The sequence below is a fragment of the Mirounga leonina genome, unplaced genomic scaffold (genome assembly GCF_011800145.1).
Source record: "Mirounga leonina isolate KUSES-001 unplaced genomic scaffold, KU_Mleo_1.0 Mir_95, whole genome shotgun sequence".
NCBI classification, from domain to species: domain Eukaryota; kingdom Metazoa; phylum Chordata; class Mammalia; order Carnivora; family Phocidae; genus Mirounga; species Mirounga leonina.
In genome coordinates, this window is record NW_023270865.1 from 24,685,010 (window position 1) to 24,709,070 (window position 24,061).

General features: G+C 44.2%; 1 protein-coding gene across 10 annotated transcripts in view; it reads left to right on the plus strand.

The window, feature by feature from the left end:
- PDZD2 (PDZ domain containing 2) overlaps positions 1 to 24,061 on the plus strand; it is a 218,570-nt gene that overhangs the window by 140,338 nt on the left and 54,171 nt on the right. For all 10 annotated transcript variants that reach the window (XM_034998734.1, XM_034998735.1, XM_034998736.1 and 7 more), the window contains one exon: positions 5,892 to 6,047. In XM_034998734.1, the coding sequence (XP_034854625.1) occupies positions 5,892 to 6,047 (156 nt within the window). The remainder of the gene's footprint in view (positions 1 to 5,891; positions 6,048 to 24,061) is intronic.

The following is a 24,061-nucleotide window of genomic DNA, read 5'->3' on the forward strand; positions in this document are numbered from 1 at the left end:
AGGAATGGTAGGGTGGACAGAAGGACAAGGTAGAGAGAGTAGCACCTCTCCCAGGGAGAAACCGAAGAGGAGACATGGGTGTCCACTGGAAGGCAGGGAGGAAGGAGAGGTGTGGAGCCCCCTCTCCCAGGTCCCGAAAGAAGAAAGGTTCAGGGTTAGCCACGGCAGGCGACAGGCCCTGGTTCTGACTCGTGGCCTCAGAGTGTTGGCCCTGCAGGAAGCCCTATGAATCCTGTTTGTGCAGCCACCCTTTCCCCCTTTCTCCTCAGTTTCCGGATGAGACAGTGAGGCCGAGCTCCTGTGGCTGGCTTGCATCTCACAGAGGCCTAGATGCTGTCTGCAGCACCAGGACCCTGGCTTTGATGCACAGCATGTCCGTCCCCTCCCTCTGGCTGTCCCCTCTTTGTCCCAAGGGCTCAGGCTGGTGCTTCTTGTGCCCCCATCCCTGGAGTGTGTTAAAACAATGCCGATGTCCTGGGCCCCCAGCATCCACTTTGTCCCCTGGTGTCACCAGCCTTAGCGCCCTGGATAAAGGCTGCAGGCCTCCACAGCAGTGTGACCAGAAAGAGGACCCGAGCCCTCTTGCTTCTGCTCCCTGCTCCCATCTGCTGTTGATAAGACAGGAAAACGCCCACAGGACTTGGCAGCTAGTGCAGTGGAGCCACTGGGCTTCATTTCACTCATGGAAGCAGTGATGGGAAGCCACCCCAGCCCTCAACCCTTCGCAGCAATTCGCTCTTGCCAGTAGGGCTAATTCTGTCCTCATTATTCCTATTATTTTTTTGAACCTAACATCCACAGGTTTTTCTGTATTTTCCCTCTTAGATTACAAGGTGTATTGCCTATATTCGTAGTATTTAATAATTAGAATATTTTGAACTATTTGGAAAATCTGTTTTCCTCCTTTTACACCTCTCACCCCAGTCCCTTAACCCAGACTCTCAGGCTTCCAACAAGAACGCAGAGCCTTGGCACAGACTTGGGAGGAAGGGTTGGCATTGAGGCCCCGGAGGCAGGGGTTGAGACAGTCTCCAATCACAGGCCCCCTCCTCCCCTCCCAGAGATACCACAAGGCGCCCTGGTGTCTCCTCACTAGGGACAGGAAGGAGAGCAGAGCAGGGATGTTCCCTCTCAGTCTGTTGAATTCCACAAGAGGGAAATGCTGCAAGGGAAGGACAAGCAAGTTCCCTTTCAGCCAAAGGTGATGGGGTTTGAAAAGCACCATCAGGTCTTAAACACTCACACACATGAGTGCTTTGTTTGCACAGCCCACCTCCCCACAGTCTGTGGCTCAAGAATGTGGGGGTTCCTGCATAAGCATACCATGGGGCCACCAAACCTTTATTTCTATGCTGACTTCTTTCTTCTGCTAGTTCAGGAAATGGGGAAGAGAAAACATTTTCTAGGTCAAGCTGTTATCCACAAATACATGGACACAAAGAAATCATAAAATAAAAACAAGAAAGGTCTGTCCATTCATCACTTGCTTACACCATACATAAAAATAAATTCAAAAATGGTTGAAAAACCTTAATGTAAGGCAGGAAACCATCAAAATCCTAGAGGAGAACACAGGCAGCAACCTCTTTTACCTCAGCCATAGCAACTTCTTTCTAGACACGACACCACAGGCAAGGAAAACAAAAGCAAAATGAACTATTGGAATTTCATCGAGATAAAACTCTTCTGTACAGCAAAGGAAACAACAAAACTAAAAGGTAGCCTACAGAATTGGAGAAGATATTTGCAAATGACATATCTGATAAAGGTTTAGTGTCCAAAATCTACAAAGAACTTCTCAAATTCAACACCCAAAAAAAAGAAACAACCCAGTTAAGAAATGGGCAGAAGACATGAATAGACACTTTTCCAAAGAAGACATCCAGATAGCTAACAGACAAATGAAAAGATGCTCAACATCACTCATCATCGGGGAAATACAAGTCAAAACCACAATGAGATACCACCTCACACCTGTCAGGATGGCTAAAATTAACAACACAGGAAACAACAGATGTTGGCAAGGATGCAGAGAAAGGGAAACTTTTCTTATACTCTTGGTGGGAACGCAAACTGGTGTAGCCACACTGGAGAAAAATATGGAGGCTCCTCAAAATGTTAAAAATAGAACTAACCTACAATCCAGCAATTGTCCTACTAGGTATTTACCCAAAGGATACAAAAATACTGTTCGAAGGGTTACATGCACCCCAATGTTTATAGCAGCATTTTCAACAATAGCTAAACCAAGGAGAGAGCCCAAATGTCCATCAACTGATGAATAGATAAAGAAAATGTGGTGTGTGTATACACACACACACACACGGGAATATTACTCAGCCATCAAAAAGAATGAAATCTTGCCATTTGCAACAACATGGATAGAGCTAGAATGTATTATGCTAGGTGAAAAAAGTCAGTCAGAGGAAGACAAATACCATATGATCTCATTCATATGTGGAATTTAAGAAAGAAAATAGATGAACATATGGGAAAGAGGAAAAGAAAAAAAGGAGAGAGGAAACAAGCCATAAAATACTCAACAGTAGAGAACAAACTGAGGGTTGACTGAGGGAGGTGGGTGGGGGATGGGTTAGATGGGTGATGGACATTAAGGAGGGCACTTGTTGTGATGAGCACTGGGTGTTTTGTGTTAGTGATGAATCACTGCATTCCACTCCAGCAACCAATATTGCACTGTAATATTATACTACTTAAATTTAAATAATAAAAAGTCCACTTATGGGTAAGCATAATTAAGGAGCATACAAGGGGGTTTTGAAAGCTGGTTTCCTGGATGATGCCTGATCTGTGGTCTCACTCACTGACTCAAAGAAAGGATGCTAACATGTATCAGGTACACAGTGGGTGCCAGGTGCTTTTTCCCTATGATCTCATTTAATTCTTGAAATCCCATGAGAGAGGTATTAGTTCTTTTAATTCAAAAGATGACGTTAAAATCTAAGCGGTTAGTTAATTTACCCAGAGGTCACACAAGCAGTGGGGGGCAGAAACAGGTTTCATCGTGGGTCCATAAGACTTCAGTTTCATGCTCCTTCCTGTACACCAAGCTGCTCCTTAGTCAAATAAGATATAAAGGACACGGAGCCAATGGCATTAAAGAAAGGTAATGTGTTACTGCCAGAGGCTTTGACTTTAGGCCACTCACTGGATCCTTGTAGGGCATCTGGAGCCCTGGAATGGGTGTTCCAGCTCTCAATCTATTGCTTTTGGCCATCTGTACTGAAGGGCCTAAAGATGACCCAGCCCGCGGAGGAGTGATACCTCTCATTTCCTCCCATAGACTCCGTTTACAGCTAGGCAATACGTTGCTATAGCAGCTGCCCACTGTTTGTTCCTAAACTTAATCTCCACCCTCCAAGATACTCATCCACCTTGGAGAGAAAAAGTCCATCTTTCCACACCTCTTGGCATCTGTGCCTCTTCATTATCCAACAAGAGCAAGCAATCCAGAGTCTTTGTTTTGTCTTTACATTCAAAGAGAAGGAGGGGGAAAAAAAGAGCTTTTGATTTGCTGAATAAAAAAAATAATAAAAATGTAAATTATTGCTGTAGAAAATAGTCACTTTGTCACCAAACTTTAGGGCATTGTTTTGAAAATATAACTGTTACTTTCTTCGGGACAGGCTGTCTCATGTGCTACATACAAATATGTTGTTTGCTTATACACACAAGCTTAGAAAGTTTTTGTCAAATGAATGAAATCAGAATATCCCAGCGTGTTTTGATATTCCAGGAAGCATATGCATATCAATACAGATTTCTCTCTCTCTCGAGCACTCTCAGTTTTTATTAAAAAGTAATATGCATTTATTATGTCTAATGTAGAAAAGCTAGAAGAAAAGGAAGATAACATTTTCATAACACTGCTGATAGTTCTATCCATTACCTGGTCTGTCCTTCCAGGTGTGTTTTTTTAACAGACTCAAACGCAAGGGGACAGAGTGCCCCTGGAGGCAGAGTCCTCTGAACATCGGAGCCAGCACAGCCCTTTAAAAGCTGTGTTGTCTTTTTTTTTTTTTTTAAAGCTGTGTGTCTTGAACAAGTTGTTGCATTTTTTTAAACCTCCGTTTCCTCACCTGGACAGTGAGAATCTGTAACTACTTCACAGAATGTCCAGAAGATTAAATGAACTATAAAGAGCCCAAACACTGCAGCTGGTTGCAAGAAGCACTTGGAGAAATGTTTGCCTTTATGGTTATCACATATTACTACATCCAGTTTATTGTTACGGCCATTATTAAAATGATAATACTGTTTCTCACCTGCTTTTTCGCTAAGTAGCATGCAGTAAGAATCTTTCCGCATCAGAAAGTGCATTTCTGTAGCATCATTGTTGATGACCATGGAGTCTTCTATCCTGTGGCTGTTGTACCATTTACTCACCAGTTGGGACATTCATCTTTTTTAAAAACTCTTTTCCATTAATGGTCTAACAGAATTGACCTCCCAGAAGAGAGCTAAACTCACTTTTTGCTTCATAGCTTTTTCCTTCCCTGAGGTAAGGTCTAACTATATAGTATTCACAATTACTGACCTGACATGAATGAGCTGAGGGTGTCTCCACGGTGCGACACACGTCAAACTAGCAACAAACATCACTGTCACCAGGCACCCACTCAAGAATAGTCTGTAACACCCCTTCTCTTGTTCTCCTTTCTGTCAAGACCCGAGGAATATGGTGATCAAAGCTTTCCACGGGCTTCCTTCCTTGTAGAAATGGCTGGTGTGGGAGAAGGGAGGACACATTTCTCTCTTTTCTGGCATCAGATCAGCCGCAGCCCTGGTCCCTGGCCTCCTGGGCTGTGGTGCCTCCCCAGAGAATTCTCAGTGGCTACGTGGGCCACCTCTGCATGTGGGATTGTCACGTGGCCTCGGTGACCTCACCTGCCTCCCACTGACCCCTGTGGCCTTGTCTGTGCGTAGGAAGGAAGGGCTATGGTGGAGCCCTCTTTATAGTCTAATCTTAATGGAGTCTGATTCCATGTATTTTGTTGACCTTTAAAAATTATTCAAAGGCTGCTTTCTTTGAAGAGACCTTATCAGTCTCCACTTTGGCGTCATGATTCAATCAACAGCCTAATCTCTTTCTAATGAACATATGCTAGTGAGATGAGCCATGAGGGGGAGGAACACATGGATATTAGAGCTCTGTCCTGGGCCTGGAGACACTTCGGAGAGTAGAAATGGCATTCAGTTTGAGGAACGCTCAGATAAGCAGGAGAGATAGATGGTATAGTCAGACGTACATGCGAGGTGATGAAAGAAAGAGTAAAGGACATTCGAGAAGAAGGGAAAGGCGAACGGGATGCCTCCTGAGATGATCCAGGAGGGCTTGCAGGAGAGGGTGCTCAGGCTGAGCTGGGAAGTTGAGCTCACTGGGCAGAGGGAGCTGCTGGTAGAAAAGGGAGCAGGATAGGGGAGAGCCTGGCGTGTTGGAAGGTCAGTATGGCCGGAATGGAAGGTGTGGGTTGGAGGGGAGAATGGAGGGAGGTGGTTTGGAGTGCTGGCAGAGACCACAGCTCTAAGATGTTGGCCTGCCTATGAGGGCACTTAAACTACCCTGAACACAAGCAGGAGAGAGTATCAAAGGATCTAAAGTTCAGGGAATTTGGATTGCCTGTAGAAATATCTAAGAAACACAGATTTTTCAGGAAAAAAAATTTGATTTGGGTTTAAATTGGGTCTACAGCCCTGACATGTGATGTAACCTCGCCATCCTGGAAATGTGGAACATACATTCCCATCTGGTCTTTGGGTTCAGAGCACTTGACTACTCCCAGCTGACTCTGCTGGGTTTTCCTTGACCTTGACCCAGAACTGCTTGGTGTTGTAGGGTAACTCATGACTCTTTAATTGTGTCCCCATAGGAAAACTCTGCCGAGGACCTCCTGAGATTAACATCTAAGAGTTTGCCTGATCTGACCAGTTCAGTAGAGGACGTGTCCTCTTGGACCGACAACGAAGACCAGGAGCCAGACGGGGAAGAAGACGAAGGACCCAGCTCGTCTTCTGTCCGGGGAACAGTAAGTGCACCTCTGTTTCCCCAGTTGCTCCACTGGAACAATGTTTCCCCGAAGATGTTGATGGCAGGATCAGAGATGATAGCTTAAGACAGTAGGATAGAGACCAAATGGAAGCGGACCACAGGGCGTTTTTTTAATTTTTATTTTTATTTATTTTATTTATTTTTTTATTTTTTGGTCAGAATCTTCCAAACAAATCTGTGAGGGTAGTGATTTTCATTTGAGAAAAAACATTGAAACTGGAAATGAGATGAGAGAGCAACGGTGTAGTAAGTTCAGTGTGTATATCAAGTTCTAGGACACTTAGTAATTCATATATACACAAGGATTTTATTGCTATTTTTTGATGTAGTGTTTGAAAACGATTGGTTGTGCATTTAAACTTAGACAGAGAGATTCTGGTCGAGAGTGGAATGTTACAATAACATAAAGCCCATTCAGGCACAGTGTTGTGGATGTGTCTTTCAGTTTTAAGGAAACCAGGACTCTCGCCGGGCTCGTGGCTGTTTTCACACCCTCGTGGTCAGCTCTTACGTGCTGCCTGGCATGCGGAGTCAGGAGGGCTTTTGGTTAACTGGGGTTGCAGTGTGGCTCCTTGTTTCCTCTTTGGATCCCAGATCTGACAGATGCGGCATTTTTAGTGTAAACTCTTGTTAGCGCTTCTTCCCCATCCAACCAGCCATGGGGAGGGTGCCCCCCTTCTGCCATTGGAGCCTCTAACTCTTTCCCACCAGCACTAAACCCAGGCAGCATGGGTAAGCATTGGAAAATTCGCTGTGGTTATAATTAGGCCTCAGAAGACCAAAAATGCATGTTTTGTTACATTTACGCAATATGCTATTTTAGTTTAAGGAAGAAAAAGTTGCTTTTCTCCTTTCTTTTCGATCACTGGAGATTCAGGGCTACTGAGTATGGTTGTGTGGGTGTGGATTGCACAGTGTGCTACCTTGAAGGAAGCACCGTTTGCATGATAAAAATCATAGGCTTTTATATTTATTAGGACAATTTTCTGAAAGATGGCAGCAAAGAGTTTTGCTCTAACAAATTCAATAAATTAGGACAATTTTCCAGTCAAGGAAGGAAAGCATCTTAAAGAAGAGATGCCTTTTTGTAATTTGCCTGCAGGTATTGTATAGGCCCATTGTTGATTTGGAAACATTTTTCCAGCTGCTTCTCCTTCCGAGAAAGGAGAACTTTCTCAGAATACTAACCTGTGAAGGAAATAAACCAGAGCTGAATGAATGAGGTTAAGGTGAACAGCTTAAAAACAACTGTGTAATTATTTCCATCTCTTGTATTTTGATACCATTCGGTAGCTGCCCTTATTTTTATGTTTAGTAAAGGCAGAGACAAAGCTAATTTTCGTGGCCTACACTGCTTCTCTGAGTCCTGCTTACTTCTTGAACCTTACTTTTCACTGAGTTCATCATTACTCCTAAGCAATCACCACACCACCCTTCCTGTAGTCCCTCAAGATGACTGCATCTTTTTCTGCCACAGGACCTTTGCAAATGCTATTCTCTCTCTCTCTCTCTCTGGAATCCTCTTCCTGAATAAGATAACTCCTATTCATCTTTGGGATGCCATAGTGTTACTGCCTCAGAGAAACTTTTCCTGAATACACCCACGTATATTAAATCTCTTAGACCTCCTAGCATGACTCTGTGGCTCTCCTGTGAACTGCTTGTCACATTTGAATTTGTGATTATTTGATTAAGATCTGTTTCCCCCGTCCAACTCTACACTCCATGAGGTAACGTGATGACTGGATTGGGTTCCCAATGAATTCCTAGAGTTTAGCCACTACATCTGGTGCTGAGTTATAAATAACAAAATGAATTTTAAAACAAACAACAGAATAAGCATTCATTGAATGCTAATGAAAATGACACCCAAATCTAACTGGATTTATCCACCATAAAAATTATGGTTACTCCAAGGCCCACAACTGACCACAGCATGGCAGCCTCAGAGGGCCTTTGGATAACTATTCACATTCTACCCCCCTTAGCCTACAGGGGTGGTCCTTGAATAAGCCTTGAACAGGCCTGTGTATCTAGAGTCTCCTCCCTGCCACCTCTTTGCAGATGACTTATCTGATAAAGGGTTAGTGTCCAGAATATTTAATGAACTTACACAACTCAACACCAAAACCACAAATAATCTAATTTTAAAATGGGCAGAAGACATGAACTGACATTTCTCCAAAGAAGACATCCAGGTGGCCAACAGATACATGAAAAGATGCTCAACATCACTCATCATCAGGGAAATACAAATCAAAACCACAATGAGGTATCACCTCACACCTGTCAGAATGGCTGAAATCAACAACACAAGAAACAACAAGTGTTGGTGAGGATGTGGGGAAAAAGGAACCCTTGTGCACTGTTAGAGGGAATGCAAACTGGTGCAACCACTCTGGAAAACAGTATAGCTATTCCTCAAAAGGTTAAAAATAGAGCTACCATATAATCCATAATCCCACTACTGGGTATTTACCCAAAGAATACAAAAACGCTAATTTGAAAAAATATATGCACCGGGGTGCCTGGGTCGTTAAGCGTCTGCCTTCAGCTCAGGTCATGATCCCAGAGTCCTGGGATCGAGCCCCGCATCAGGCTCCCTGCTCCGCGGGAAGCCTGCTTCTCCCTCTCCCACTCCCCCTGCTTGTGTTCCCTCTCTCGCTGTCTCTCTCTGTCAAATAAATAAATAAAATCTTAAATATATATATATATATGCACCGTTATGTTTGTTACAGCATTATTTACAATAGCCAAATAATGAAACCAGCCTGAGTGTCATCTGCAAATATCTTCTCCCACTCAGTAGGCTTTCAGTTTTGCTGGTTGTTTCCTTTGCTGTGCAGAAGCTTTTTATTTTGATGAAGTCCCAATAGTTCATTTTTGCTTTTGTTTCCCTTGCCTCAGGAGACATGTCTAGAAAAATGTTGCTATGACTGATGTCAGAGAAATGACTGTCTATGTTCTCTTTCAGATTTTTATGGTTTCAGGTCTCACATTTAAGTCTTTGACCACAAATTTTGCGTGTGTGTGTGTGTTTAAGGTGTAAGAAAGTGGTCCAGTTTCATCCTTTTGCATGTTGCTGTCCAGTTTTCCAACACCATTTGTTGAAGAGACTGTCTTTTTCCCATTGCCTATCCTGGCCTCCTTTGTCATTGATTAATTGACCATATGGTCGTGGGTTTGGTTCTGGATTTTCCATCCTGTTCCATTGATCTATGTGTCTGTTTTTGTGCCAGCACCATACTATTTTGATCACTACAGCTTTGTAGTATATCTTGAAATCTGGGATTGTGATGCCTCCAGCTTTGTTCTTCTTTTTCAAGATTGCTTTGGCTATTCGGAGTCTTTCATGGCTCCATGCAAGTTTTAGGATTATTTGTTCAAGTTCTGTGAAAAATGCTGTCGGTATTTTGGTAGGGATTGCATTAAATCAGTAGATAAACACATATTTTTTTAAAGATTTATTTGTGAGAGAAAGAGCGTGTGTGTACAGGAGTGGGGGGATGGGGAGGGGCAGAGGGGGAGAGGGAGTCTTAAGTGAACCACACGGAGTATGGAGCCCAACACAGGGTTCGATCCCACAATCCTGAAATCACAACCTGAGCCGAAACCAAGAGTCGGACACTTAACCAACTGCACCACCCGGGTGCCCCAGCACACATGTATTTTTAATTGATCTTATATTTACTTTTGAAACTTGGAATGATTTCAGTGATATAATCATGAACATTTTCCCCATGTCATTAAAGGGGCTCCTGAAGCAAGATTTATAATTGCTAGTATTCCATAACAAAAAAGTGCCATAGTTTATTTCACCAGTTTTTTACCAGAAATTCCATTTTCATCAATCACATGTAGATCTGATTTTTTCAAAGTTTTAAAGAATGCTGTACAGAATATCTTCATTCATGTACCTCTGGGCACATTTTTTTATTTTATTTCCTTAAATAGCTTGAAGCAGAATTGCTTAGTCAAAGGTTTTCTCCAGAGAGGTTATTTATTACTAATTTAGAGATCTAGCAGTGGCCAGTTCCCATCACCACCAATAACATTATCTTAAAAAAAAAAAAAGTTTACCAATTAATCATACCAATTAATCATAATCATTTTATGTGTTTATTGTAGTTTTGCCAAAGGCATGTCAATGTTATATGATAACATAATTTATTTGGGAAACTCAGCACTAATTCTCTACAAGTGCACGTCTCAGTGCAGTGTGGTAGGGGATCTCTGTCATGTCACCCCAGGCTTTCAAAGAGAAATCCCAAATCCATTATCCATGCGAAACCCAAACTGATCCTGCTTTGACAGTTCCCCCTTCTCTGAGCCTCAACACCACCTCACCCACTTCGCTTTCTGCTCTGCCTTCCTCGCAAAGCCCTCCCGAAGGGGGGGAACACCTGGGTTTCTCCCTGGCTCCCCAGTAATGCCTCAACACCAATCATGTGTCACCATCCTCTTGAGCTCTGGTTTCAACCAGGAGAACGGAGCCCGAGACAGAGCCCTGCAGGACCAGCAAGTAGGCAGCTGACACGAAGTATTTTCTGGATTTCACAATGTGCCCAGGGTCTGCGTTGCTCTGCCTTATAAAGGTACTGAACTACTGAAGGGGAAAAAAAATTCTCTTTTTCAGTTCTATGTTTATAATCCAGGACTCTCTGCTTCATCATTTTTAAATACTAATGAACCATTTAAATGAAAGAAACCTGGTACAGTTTTGGGGCGCCTGGGTGGCTCAGTCGTTCAGCGTCTGCCTTCGGCTCAGGTCATGATCCCAGGGTCCTGGGATCAAGCCCCACATCGGGTTCCTTGCTCGGCAGGGAAGCCTGCTTCTCCCTCTCCCACTCCCCCTGCTTGTGTTCCCTCTCTAGCTGTCTCTCTCTCTCTCTCTGTCAAATAAATAAATAAAATCTTAAAAAAAAAAAAAAAGAAAGAAACCTGGTACAGTTTAATCAAGTTACAAAGCCTTTTATTTCACAGATGATAATGATTAAACCTGCTGCCAAACTCCACTCAGACATTGACTATTTTTGCACCTGTAAGTCACAGTGTGTTCCACGCACTTAGCTGAGCAAATGCAATACAAATGCTGAGGACCCAGGGGCGCCTGGGTGGCTCAGATGGTTAAGCGTCTGCCTTCGGCTCAGGTCATGATCCCAGGGTCCTGGGATCGAGCCCCGCATCGGGCTCCCTGCTCCTTGGGAGCCTGCTTCTCCCTCTGCCTCTCTCTCTCTCTCTGTCTCTCATGAATAAATACATAAAATCTTAAAAAAAAATTTTTTAAAAAATGCTGAGGACCTGTGATGAGCATCCTTAGGATTTATTTTTCATGGCTGCAATAGACAGCAAGGAGATTTTCCTTTCAGAAAGGTCCAGCCGTGCTTGGAATAAAACCATATGGTGAACATCAAATTTGAGTAGTGCAGGCAGGAAAAAGGGAGTGGGAGCAGGACAGTGAAATTCCATGGTCATTTGCATAATTGTCATCCATCTCAGAAGGGTCTGGCTTTAGTGACAGGGCTCCGTCTCCACCAGCCACTGCTCACCGCACCCCCCACAGCCAGTACGGGAGACTGCCCGCTCCCCCACACTGGCTGTGGTCCTGGTCCACATGACTGGCCATTCTTTCTCAAGTCTGTCTTCTCCACTTTGTCTTCTGCTCTGCAATGACAATTTGTAAATTAGTATCTGGCCATGTCGCTTAATGGTATAAAATTATTCACTGACTCTCAATCACACTGAAGTTAAAATCCCTAACATGGAATGCGTAAACTCCAGCCTGCCTGCACGGACGTCTGTACATGCTCCCGGTAGCCCTACACACACACACACACACACACACAGACACACACACAGACACACACACACACACACACACCCTGCACGGACATCTGCCCATGCTCCCGACAGCCCTATACACACACACACACAGCCCTCCCTAGCACTCTGAGATCCACATTCCCCAGGTGTTCCAGAACTCTCCACTACTTTGTGCCTTTGTACCTGCTCTTTCGACTTGGAAGATACTTGTCAGCCCAGCCCAAATGTCACTCCTCCCCATAAGTAAACCTTTCCCTGAGCCCCCCAGAGTTATTTGGTCTGTGCTCTGCCGTTGAATAGACTTCTGCCATAGTGCTTACCATCTTGTTTTCATAATTTATCTTTTTATTCTGTCTTCTTCATTAGACATGAACATTTCAAGGGCAAAGACCATGGTGTCTTAAGCATCTCTGTCACCCTAGGATGGTAGCGTGTCTGGGATTAATAGGAGGTTGAAAAGAGGAAGGATTCTCCTGTGCTCTCTTGCCATTCCTTGACCACTTCTGATCTGTCTCTTGGTGCTCACCTGGTCCTCTTATGTCCTTGAGGTACAAGCCTGGGTCCACGAGCCTCTGACGCTTGTGCTTCACTCCTCTTGCCCCCTGCTGAGCCCTCCTCCATCCACTCTTAAGAGGAATTGGCCCCTGGCTCTTCCACCATTGAGGGTATCACGCTGTGGGGTATTGAAGCGCTGCAAGATCTGGTCTTGCTGCTGATAAGAGAATCAGGAAGAGTAATTCCTTTCTGGTCCTTGTGGCCAGTTGAGGGAGTCTCAACTTAGTTGCAGGTTTTGCGCACTTGGAACCAAGATGACGTGGCGCCGCTGAGTGTGCAAGCCTGCGGAGGACACGAGTCGTAATTCCTCTGCTGCCTGCCAACGTCCCCACAGAAAGGAGAGTCAGTGTTAAAAGGAACTGAGATGCTCTGCTTTGAGGCATTACGTGTGTGTCTCATCCGTGGTTATCTAAGCACTAACCTTCCTCTCAGGACCAGATCAAGTTCAGAGTTATCTCCAAGGCCGCCCTCTGCTCAAAACATTTATCAACATCGCGCTCTCTCCCGAATCTGCTGATCACTGCTCCCTGGGCATTTAGCCGGTGCTGTTCTCTATTTACTTGTAGCAGCTTATCTCTTTGGGGGAAGAAAGAAAATACTCAAACTTTGTAAACTTTTGAAGTCAGGTTTATCTATTTGGGCTCCCAGTATCCACTGGAGTACCTTGTGTTCCATACTTACTCAGTACATAATTCTCTTTTTGGGGGGACAGAGAGAGTGCGTGTGCGCATGTGAGCAGGGGTGAGGGGAGGGGGCAGAGGAAGAGAGGGAATCTCAAGCAGTGCAGAGCCCAACACAGGGCTCGATCTCATAATCCTGAGATCATCACCTGAGCCAAAATCAAGAGTCAGACATTTAACCGACTGAGCCACTGAGGCACCCCTCAGTACATATTTCTTGATCATAAAGCTGTCTCTGGAGCAATGGTTCTCAAAGTGTGGTCCCCGGACCAGCAGCAGCATCACCTGGAAATGTGTTAGAACCACAGAGCCTCAGGTCCCACCCTCAACCTGCTGAGTCAAAAATTCTGAGGCTGGCAGCCAGCATCATTTAACAGGCTTTCCAGGTGATTTGGACACAGGCTAACATTTGGGAACTTGAGAGCCCTCCAATAAAAGGAGTGGGAACTGTGTTGTTATTGGCTATTCCAAAAAACATGTCTCCTTTCTCAATTGCAAATAATCATAACTCATCTTTTTAAAAATGAGATTTTTCAGGGGGAAAAAAAAATCTAGCCTCCTGAGAAAGTGGCTCCTCTCTTTTAAAATGAAGAGAGGAAGAAGAGTTTTAATATAACAGGGCATGATGGACTGGGTGATACCTCTTAAGTGTTGGGGAGCCTTTTTCTATTTTAACAAAAACAAAACTGGAAGTAATGATTGTCTTGCCAAACCTGCAATTGTCAAGGCTCAGTTCGGAAGAGTTTGTTTAGCACATCAATCAGCAGGCCTGTATCCGGCTTCCTTTGACATCAAGGGAATCAGTTCTAACATTTCTGGAATCACCAGTTCGGGGAAAATCTTAGAGAACTTCTGGGTGATTAGGGTTTAAGAAGGAATAAAGGACCTCATCTTTCAAAAAGAAAGAAGCGCCAAACTGGATCTTAACGATTCTGTAAGTGGTATTGGTGTTTGATTCTTTAATGGTGGGATAGTCATGAGGAGGGAGAACCTGAATTCCAGTCTTCTGGAAGAATTAGCATCTTCGGGGGTGGGTATTAATCTACATATGGAAAGAAAGGACAGGAGCTCTTCTGCTTTGTTTGGATTGAGTAACTGATAAAGTGTCGGCCCTTAGTTTCCAGAGTGTCTGGGCACTGAGGACTTGTATTGCGATATCTAGAAGTATCGTTTCTGGTTGAGTCGAGCTGCCCTGGGTGGGAAACGGTCTCTTGTTTTGTGCCTAAGCTAGATTTTTTTATTTTTCCTGGTGAATCAAACCAGAGCCTTATGCAAAGAACAATGAGCACCAAATATGTAAACTTGCAACTAGTATTAAAATGGGAAGACCCCATAACTGACTGGAAATCAGATCTTCACAGAATGAAACTGTTAATGCACAGGGACTGATACAGGGCACACTGCACTTTTTGCAAGGGGGGCAGATGTTCTTTCCCTAAAGCCTCGAGGAGAGGGTGTTAACAGGCTGCTCGCCCAGGTGCAGTGGGCTGGGCTACACACCTCAGGGTGCCTCTGAGTACACGGCAATTGCAGCAACTGCTTAGACATGGCTCACTCCCCTGCGTCAGACATGGTCTTCCTCTTTCTACTCATCCAACTTGAGGACTCACTTCTCCTAGGAAGTCTTCCCAGATACACATATCCTTCATGCCTGGATGCCTAGCATGTAACATGCCCTGTATTTTCCTTCATGGTCCTTAACGCAGATTATAATGATACATAGATGCATGTGCAGGCTTGCTTAATGTCATCCTCCCCCACTAGTAGAGGACCCAAGTGGGCAGGGACCATGTCAGGTTTGCTTCCCCATGTATACCAAGGGTTCAGTGTTGGCTCTCAGTATGCATGTATGTATGGGGTGGAAGGATATTGGGACAGGTGGACAGTTGACATTCCCCCCTCATCATGTTTGATCATCTCCCACTGACTTGCCTGCCTTCACCAGCCCGCCATGAATTTAAAATGGGCATGGCACTTAGTGTTGGTGTCTGCAAACTAGGAAGTTTATCTGCCTCTTCCTCTGGATTTTCCACCTGGCACAGGAATATCGATGATAGAGAAATCATTTTTCTACATATAGCATTGGGAAAACACAGCATACCTTCCCTTAAAATAGGACATTCGTGGTAGCACCTCATTAACAAATGAGTAGATCTCTTTACTTTTTGTTCAGTTAAGGTAGGCACAGGCTAGAGATGGAATTTAGGACTTGATTTTTTTTTTCTTTTAACAAATCAAAAGCAACAACAAAAGATTAAACTTTCCAAGGGAGTTGGTGAAGTAGTATGTGGACTGTAAGTGAAAAAAGATGAGCCAGGGTGCCTGGGTGGCTCAGTTGGTTGAGCGACTGCCTTCGGCTCAGGTCATGATCCTGGAGTCCCTGGATCGAGTCCCGCATCGGGCTCCCTGCTCGGCGGGGAGCCTGCTTCTCCCTCTGACCATCCCCCCTCTCATGCTCTCTCTCTCTCATTCTCTCTGTCTCAAATAAATAAATAAATAAAAATCTTTAAAAAAAAAAAAGATGAGCCAGGGAAAAGATCATGGAAAGGAGAGTCTCAAAGATGGGGATTCTGATAAATAGAACTGCGAAGTGTCTGAGCTACAGGGAACCTTGGGGATCAGCTGGCCCCAACCTTGCCTTTATCAGCTAGGTGAGAGAGAAGCCTACTTAGCTCTGCTTGTCCCCCCGAGACGAGTCATGCTTATGGCTCAAGGCAGCTATGAGGGAAAAGCAAGAGCAAAAGGGCCGGGGAAGAAAAGGTGAATGTCTTCAGAAAGGCGTTCACAGCACTTCTCAAATGTGCCGGTGGAATGACTGTGGGTTGCAGATGCACCCATGCGCACAGGTAGCTCCGCACTCTTCTGTGTCTACAATGCACAGGGAGGGCATGGTTTCAGCTGGTCCTCAGATCTCCGGGGTCCTGGTTGGAGTGGGGTAGGGCCCAGGAATTAGTTTTCAGAAGCTTCCCAGGTGATTCTTAAAATCTTTAAAAAAAAAAAAACAAAAGGGCGCCTGGGTGGCTCAGTTGGTTGGGCGACTGCCTTCGGCTCAGGTCATGATCCCGGAGTCCCGGGATCGAGTCCCGCATCGGGCTCCCTGCTCGGCGGGGGGTCTGCTTCTCCCTCTGACTCTCCCCCCTCTCATGTGCTCTCTCGTTCTCTCTGTCTCAAATAAATAAATAAAATCTTTAAAAAAAAAAAAAAAAAAAGCTTCCCAGGTGATTCTGATGCTCACCCAGATGTTGAAAAGCAAACTTGGGGGAGAAGTTGACTGCTGTCGGAAGCAGCAGGTTCAAATACACCCTTTGTTGGCCATGTGGCAGTCTCCAGGACCAGCTGCCCCGTGGCAGGGCTCCTGAGTCTCCCGGCTGGGGGCTGGATGAGCCCCCAGACCTGTTGAGACAAAGGGACCTTTTAGGCCCCCAACGGCCTCCCTCCTTTCCATAGTTTGGGATGAGGGAGTGAGGCCATATGGTTGAGGTGCTCGTGGGAAACTTGGAAACACAGACTCCCCCAGCCCACTCGGGATCCTCCTGAGCAGAGACTTTCATGTATCTCATAGTTCTTCTCATTGCCTTTGCGGACACCAGCCAGTTCCTGGTACACAGACTACTGTTCCCAGCACCAACCCAAAGCAGGCAGTGACGCATATACTGACCCACAGTTCCCCGAGTTGTACATTTTCCATTCCACAGTCCCGGATGCTGAACTACCCTCTCTTTCCCCTCAGAGTCCGAGACTTTCCCACGCAGGTCTCCGCTCACCTAGATGCTCTGTAAGCCAGACGTCAGCGGGTTCGGGCCACGTGTAAGAGGCTGCGTGAAGCTCAGCGCAGGATGCGGAATTGCCAGAACAAGATAAGACAAGGCCTGAAGTTATTGCTGGTCTAGGAAAATGAGATTTAAATTTGGGGGTGGTTTTTGTTTGGTTTGGTTTCATACTTAAGGAGATGAAGTGATTATTTAAATGGGTGGGGGGAAGGTAAGATAAGAGTAATTATTCGGCCTGGATAAATGGCCCAGAAAACTGCTGAGGTTTGCGTTAGGTTGAGTCCCGTGGCACATTTTCTGGGGCCTGTTCCAACTTGTTACCTGGCTCTGTGCTGCATTTTCCAAATGAGCAGTTTGCACTTCTCAAGGAAGTAAACAACTCAAGTGATCTGCAGTTAAAAAAGCAAATACTGTCTACACTCTCCGCTCAGGGGTCTCAACTGCGGGGTGAACACAGATACCAGACTGTCCCGCAGAGCGTGCGTGGAAAGTAGGAGAACTTATATAGATATTATTTCATTTTAGATTGTTTGGGGTTTTACAATGTATGTACACATTAGTCCAGTAGCATAGGGTTATAATATATGACTCTATGTTGGGAGTGCTTGGTGGCTACACCATCCACGAAGGCTGACATTCCAGCCTGGAGCCTTGTGAAATACAGTTCAAGAAATCCCCTTAGTAGGCAGTCGACTTTATTATCGCCTTCTGAATTTGAAAAATTCCTTCAAATTTCAGTGAAAGTAAACTAAGGTCTACTAGAGCATGTAATCCTATTTCTTTGCCCTCTCATTAATTTCTTTTGTGAAAATAACACCATAGAAGTCATGACGTGACTTTACGACTTCAGGTAAGTTGGTTCCTGTCTTCATGTATTCATTCCATTACCATATTCCAAGATGCCTTTCAGCCCTGCCCCCTATTACGAATTTCCCTCTTATAAATATCACCCCTAATAATTTAGTTTTCTATGTCCTTTGGGAGTTTAAATCTGTGATCCACACATTGAAATGTAAAGATGGATATATTAAGACTTGAGGAAGGTAGGCAGTTCAGAAATGAAACTGAAATGAAAACTTTTTTCTGCCCTAGACAAAATGATGGCAATTGCACAGGAGGAAAAAACGGGATGATGTGACCCATTTGTGCACCGTATAGCTTAGGAAATCTATCTTATTTGTTTATGAGCTTCAGTCAGCCTTGAAGGTAGCAGAAATCCTTGAGATGTATGTGTCTTTTGAGACTGTAAATGGAGATCATGCTGATACAGTCAGATTCTTACTCTCTTAAGAGAAACAGGATATCCCCACTTAGTTTCAATTCCAGTTATTGTGCTGATTTTTAGGAAGATGACAAAACCACTTTGACAGTGCATAGATGAATTAGACAAACAGACAATGTATGCTAGGAAAAAACCACACCTCACTTGCAGACTTCATGAGAAATGGAAGAGTTGGAGTTTTGGGGGTGTTTTTCTCTTTTTCACTACATCTTAGGCAAAACAGTAGTCCAGAGCCTGGAAATAAAAACAAAGCAAAATAGAAGAGATCAGAAGTTCCCCTGTGGAATCCAGGGCAGACATTTCTCAAAGAAATAGGTTTGTTTAAAGTTAATAGAGTTCTCCCCAACCCTATTGTTATTGTTGTTTGCTTGCCTAGCTTTTTGTTTGCTGTTTGTTTGCTTGTTATTACTTGCTGAGCTTTTTATGTAAATACTGGCTGGTCTTAGTAAATGACATTTGCAGAAAAAGAAAACCATGCCACTCCCTTCTGGTTCTTTCTCTTATACCTTCACTTGAAATATCCTTCCCTCTACTTGTGTCTATCAAGATTTTGAGGCCCCCCCTCATCTTTCAAAGAGACTTTTCTAATAGTGTCAGCCTCTGTCTCTCTCTGCCAATTTCATTCGTCTATTTCTCGTACCATAATACTTAAAATCAGACCCTTCCTGATTTATAAATGGAGGAGATGTTTTCAAAAATTTTTTGGTAAAGCTGTTGTGTGGATATTCAAACTTATTTCCTCTAGCAACAGACATATTTACTTAATAGATATTTGTGGAATTATCTTTTAAGCCAGTAGAGACAGATAGCCCGCATGTCACACTCATACACCCTCTCCTCAGCTCCAAAAGCTGAGGACATCTCTAATTCTTCCTGACACTCTTTGCTCTGACACCAGATACAACCACAGAAGCTGGTGATGGGGCCCTGCAGGTGCTCACAACCAGGTCCCGGAAGGAGCCAACACTGGACTATAGCCAGCCTGATATTGCCATCCACATGCTGCTGAGAGCTGTGCTGGGGACTCTGGGGGACACAAAGAGATAAAGACACAGTCTTCCTCTCTTAACAGGATTTATTTTATTCCATAATGAATTATAGTTGTTACTATACTTTTCGTATTCTCCTCTTCCATGTAATAAATTCTTAGGAGCCATATGCCATATTGACCCAGAGGAGGGACATCTGATTCCTTCCAGGAATCTGGGAGGGCTCAATGGATGGGGTGGTGTTTGACTATTCCATAGATTTTCCATAGGAACACCCACAGAAATGGGTGATACTCTAGAGCAGAAGAACAACATGCACAGTGGTCCTCAAATAGGAAATTTTACAGCCCATTCAAGGATCAGCAAATAGTCTATGAAACATAGATATTCAGTCCGTGCTTTTAGTTGGAGACTAAGGAATTCGACTTATCTTACAAATACTGGAGTCAGTGATGGTTTTCAAGTTGAGTGACGGAGTCAGAGTATTTGTTTTAAGATTACTCCGACAGTGAAGTAGGGAAACAACTAGACTGAAGAAAAGCAGAGCAGTGGTGGAGGCAGAGACAGGTGTGGAGGCCTTTGCTGTAGCCCCACGGGGAAGTGATCAGAGCCTGTGCTGCAGGGAAGGTGGCCATGAAGATGGAAAGGCAGGAGGCAGTGTGACTGACAGGTCAGTGGAGGAAGGGAGCAGGGCCAGCCTAGCAGGTGGAGTGCTGGCTTCTGCAATCAAGGGGTCCTTGGTGGTAGAAAAGGATGAGAAGAATTTCCTCCCCACCTTTTTTTGTGAAGGCAGGGCCAACCCTAAGCAATAGTTGGAATAGGATTTTGTTTACCTTCAAAACCTCCAACTTCTGTCCTCTGCTCCTTAGTTGCTAGTCCCTCTCTTCACAGATTTCCTGAAGCCTGGTGCCCTCATACTGCTCTCAGCTTCCCTACGGTGGGTACCCACAGTTTCCCCGGCCCCTAGGAGACTCCAGGCTCCCAAGAAGTCCTCTATCCTTCCTCTCCATGTCATTTCCCCCCCTTTCGCTACCAACATCAATAACAACAAAGGCCATCCAACAAGCAAAATCTTTTCCATTTCTTCCAGGCAGCCTGTTTGCTGATAAAGCGATCTGATTAAACCAGTCTCAATGGTGGCCAATAATTCTGTGACACTTAGCAAATTATGTGCATCTTAAAAAGAGAACCCTTGTTATTTCAAATGAGTTTCTTATCAGTATCATTTAAAAATGAAATTTAAAGATAAAATCACAAAGCATGGATGCCAAAGATGTTCTCAGAGGAAATACCACGGTAGACCAGTAAGCCTTGTCTCCAGTAGCAGCTTCCTTAAGATGTCTCTGATTGTCAGTACCTTCCCTCCAACTTACTAAATTATGTTTCCTAAAATTTCTCAAGTTTGTTCACAGTGACTTTGGATAGGGGTAGAGGTGGGAAGGTGGACGCCTAGGGTATGAACTATTACTATAGGTGAGAGATCAGCAGTTACAAGGCCAGATCATATGCATTTCAGGCTTTGCTGGCCAGTCTCCGTTGCAACCATCCACCTCTGCCTTTGTAGTGCAGAAGCAGTCATCGGCAATAAGTAAACTAATGGGAGTGACTGACTTCTGCTAAAACTTTACAAAAATAGATCTTGAGCCAGATTTGGCCCCCACACAGCAGTTTGCCAACCCCTCTATAGATGACCATGTGTGGACCTATACCCTTGACATTTAGAAAAATGAGCCTCTCTTCTTATTGCTTCCTATGTGGGCTCCCATGAACACACCCCAGCTCTCCAGTCAGATTCTTCAAGAAGTGCATACCCTTGGAAATATATATCAGCAAATAAGCATGAAGTTAGTACCAGTCCTGGAAAATAAAGAGTTGAGGGTACAAATCCTGTTGATCTGGAAAAGGCAGCAGAAGGCCTCAGGGTGCCCCCTGGAACTTGCCAGAACATCAACACTTAGCGGCAGTGTCTTCAGCCCAATCAGTTACTCTTCATCTAAAACCTGCCTGGATGGTATGTTCAGTTAAAATGATCTTCTATTTTTCTAAGCCAGATAATCATGTAAAACTTTCTCTAAAGAAACATTTGTAGAGAGAAAACATTTGTATGGGAGTGTTTTAATTCATGCCTTATTTTTTTTCCTCCATCCCTCCCGCTTGCTTCTTGGGTCTCTCTTAACATGCCTTTCTTTTCTGATAGCTCACCCACCTCTACTTTTTGTGTGTCTTGATATTTTCCTACACACACATGAGTTTATCATTCTGGAGTTTAGGATAAAGACTATCAGGGGCGCCTGGGTGGCTTAGTCGGTTGAGCGTCTGACTCTTGATTTTGGCTCGGGTTGTGATCTCAGGGTTGTGGAATCGAGGCCTGCATCAGGCTCCACGCTGGGTGTGGAGCCAGCTTTAGATTCTCTCTCTCCCTCTCCCCTTCTCCCATCTCTCCCTCCCTTAAAAAAAAAAAAAAAAAAAAAAAAAAAAAAAGTCATTGTCCTGCTCCCAGAAATACGTCCAAGGAGAGCAGGCAGCCCGCTCCTGCTGAGAAATGACCCAAAGATCTGCCTTTAGTAGCCAGCCCACCAGCCAAAAGAGAGCTGCAAGCTCCACATTTTTCTCACCCACTGGGTCATGGAATATGGCGAGAATGATAGATTCCTGCTTTGTAGATAATGTCTGCCCTCGCCTTGCCTCAATTTGAAATCAATACCAAGGACAGACATGTACAGATTTTCCTTCTTGCGATCTGTATCTCCTGTTATTTTTGAAGAACTGAGTCACTTGAGGACATTGTCCTCTCCTTGGCATGGTGACACGTACAAACCCGCCACAGGAGAGGCAGACGTGGGCCAATGACTGATTACATTCCGACATCCTTAAAGGTGATTTCTTTGCCTCGACTTTCCAAGGGACTAAGAAATCTATTTAATTTGTATGCATAGAAATCATCCAAATAATCACCAACAAAGTATGTTAAGCCCATTCAAATTGTTTGGGGATGATCAATGGGAGGAAACCAGAAACAGGCTCAGAACAAGGACAATATTGTTTCATTTTCAGAGCCCCAGCCTGAATGCCTGGGTCTATATCAGTTGCGGCTTTTCCCCAGCTGCCTCTGACACTCTGCACACACGCTCTGTGTGTACTAGAACATTCTGGGGTCTGGTAAGTTTTACTTTTCAGCTTTACTGTTTTCCTCATCAGTCCTGAGTCCCCTTCGTTGGAAAGCAGTGACTCTAGTGCAGCAGATTTCTGGGTTTGTTTTTTTTTTTTCTTTCTTTTTTTTTTTTTTAAAGATTTTATTTATTTGAGAGAGAGAGCACAAGCAGGGGGAAGAGACAGAGGGAGAGGGAGAAACAGACTCCCTGGTGAGCAGGGAGCCCGATGCGGGACTCGATCCCAAGACCCTGAGATCATGACCTGAGCCAAAGGCAGACGCTTAACCGACTGAGCCACCCAGGCGTCCCCAGCAGATTTCTGTTTTAATTTCTGCAGTCAACTCACAGGCTTCTTGCTGCTTTGGGCTGATTTATTGTTGTTCTGATTCCCTTTTTCTGAATGGTTATTCATTCCCGGCCCTGGCCTCTCTGATGGCCATCTGGTTCTCCTTTGGTCACTCAAACATCTGCCCCAGAGATTTGGAAAATGAGCTTCCTTTGGCAGCCTAAAAATAATCTGAGTGTGACTGAAGCATAAAAGGGAAATCACCACGCTCCACTGTCCTGTAGATACTGACCAGGGGGATGAGCCAGTACAGCTTCCTAGGGATTTGGAGCTTGGATATCTTCTGTCACATCTGCAGATTTTTTTTTCCCCAAGTGCTGGGAACCATAAAAACATGGCATGAACTGGGTGCAACCCGTCCTCCTGCAGTTTTCCTTGGGATCAGATTTGCTTGTGCAACGGAGATGGTTGGAGATGAAAAAAGCCACACTTTGCATGGTTGGTTTGTAAGACTTCAAAAGTTTGCTGAGAAAGACAGATGATGCTCAGGGTTCACCATTATATTAGTTACAATGTGTTTAAGGAGATATCATAAATGGTTTGGACAGCAGTTATAGAACATTTCTAAGTACTAGACTTTTAACTTGGACCCAGGGGGCCTGTCTCTAAGGTAATGATGGTTTGCTCCTTGCCTCCAGAAGAATAAAATTTACCAGAAGCTAAAACTCCTAGGCTGTTTCTCCTACAAAATTATTTCTAGCCTCATTGTCCAGTGTAGCTTTTCAGAGGTGCTACAAAGAGTGAAAATGTCAACATAATAATGATATTTAAATAATTACAATCCCAACATATTCAAACCTCCTTATAAATCATAATCCAAAGACATTAAAATCAAAAGTAATTAACATCCAATCTTGAATTTCCCTCACCTTTTGAGTTAAAAACCAAAGCACTTAATGGCCTCCTTCAATTTCTCCTATTCTTTCTTTTGCTCCATCTTCACAAATGAGATTCTTGATGCTGGGGAGAGGTTGTGCTCTTCAGCATCTGCAGCCTGGGTGACTGCTCACTGGAACAAATATGACTCTCTCAGCTCCAAGAAAGTTGAATTTGTTCAACAGCAAGTTTCTTGTATGCTTTCCCTTTTAGTGAAATGTAAATGAACAAAGAGTAAATGGACCTATACCCTTGACATTTAGAAAAATGAGCTAATCCCTCATTCCTAAACTGTTGTCCCAGGCAAACTTTTGTTCCCAGGACCTTATTTAATTTTGCCCAAAGACCACATCAAGAATTGTAAAAAGTCTGAGATTTTACACTATGGTTTCATGGATGCTGGCACAAGACATGAGATTCCTGGGTCAGAGACAAACGACTTTATTACTGACGGCACAGCAAGTAGCTTTTGGCTTTCTCCAATCCCAGTTTAGGATTCAATCCCGGTTTAGAGCATC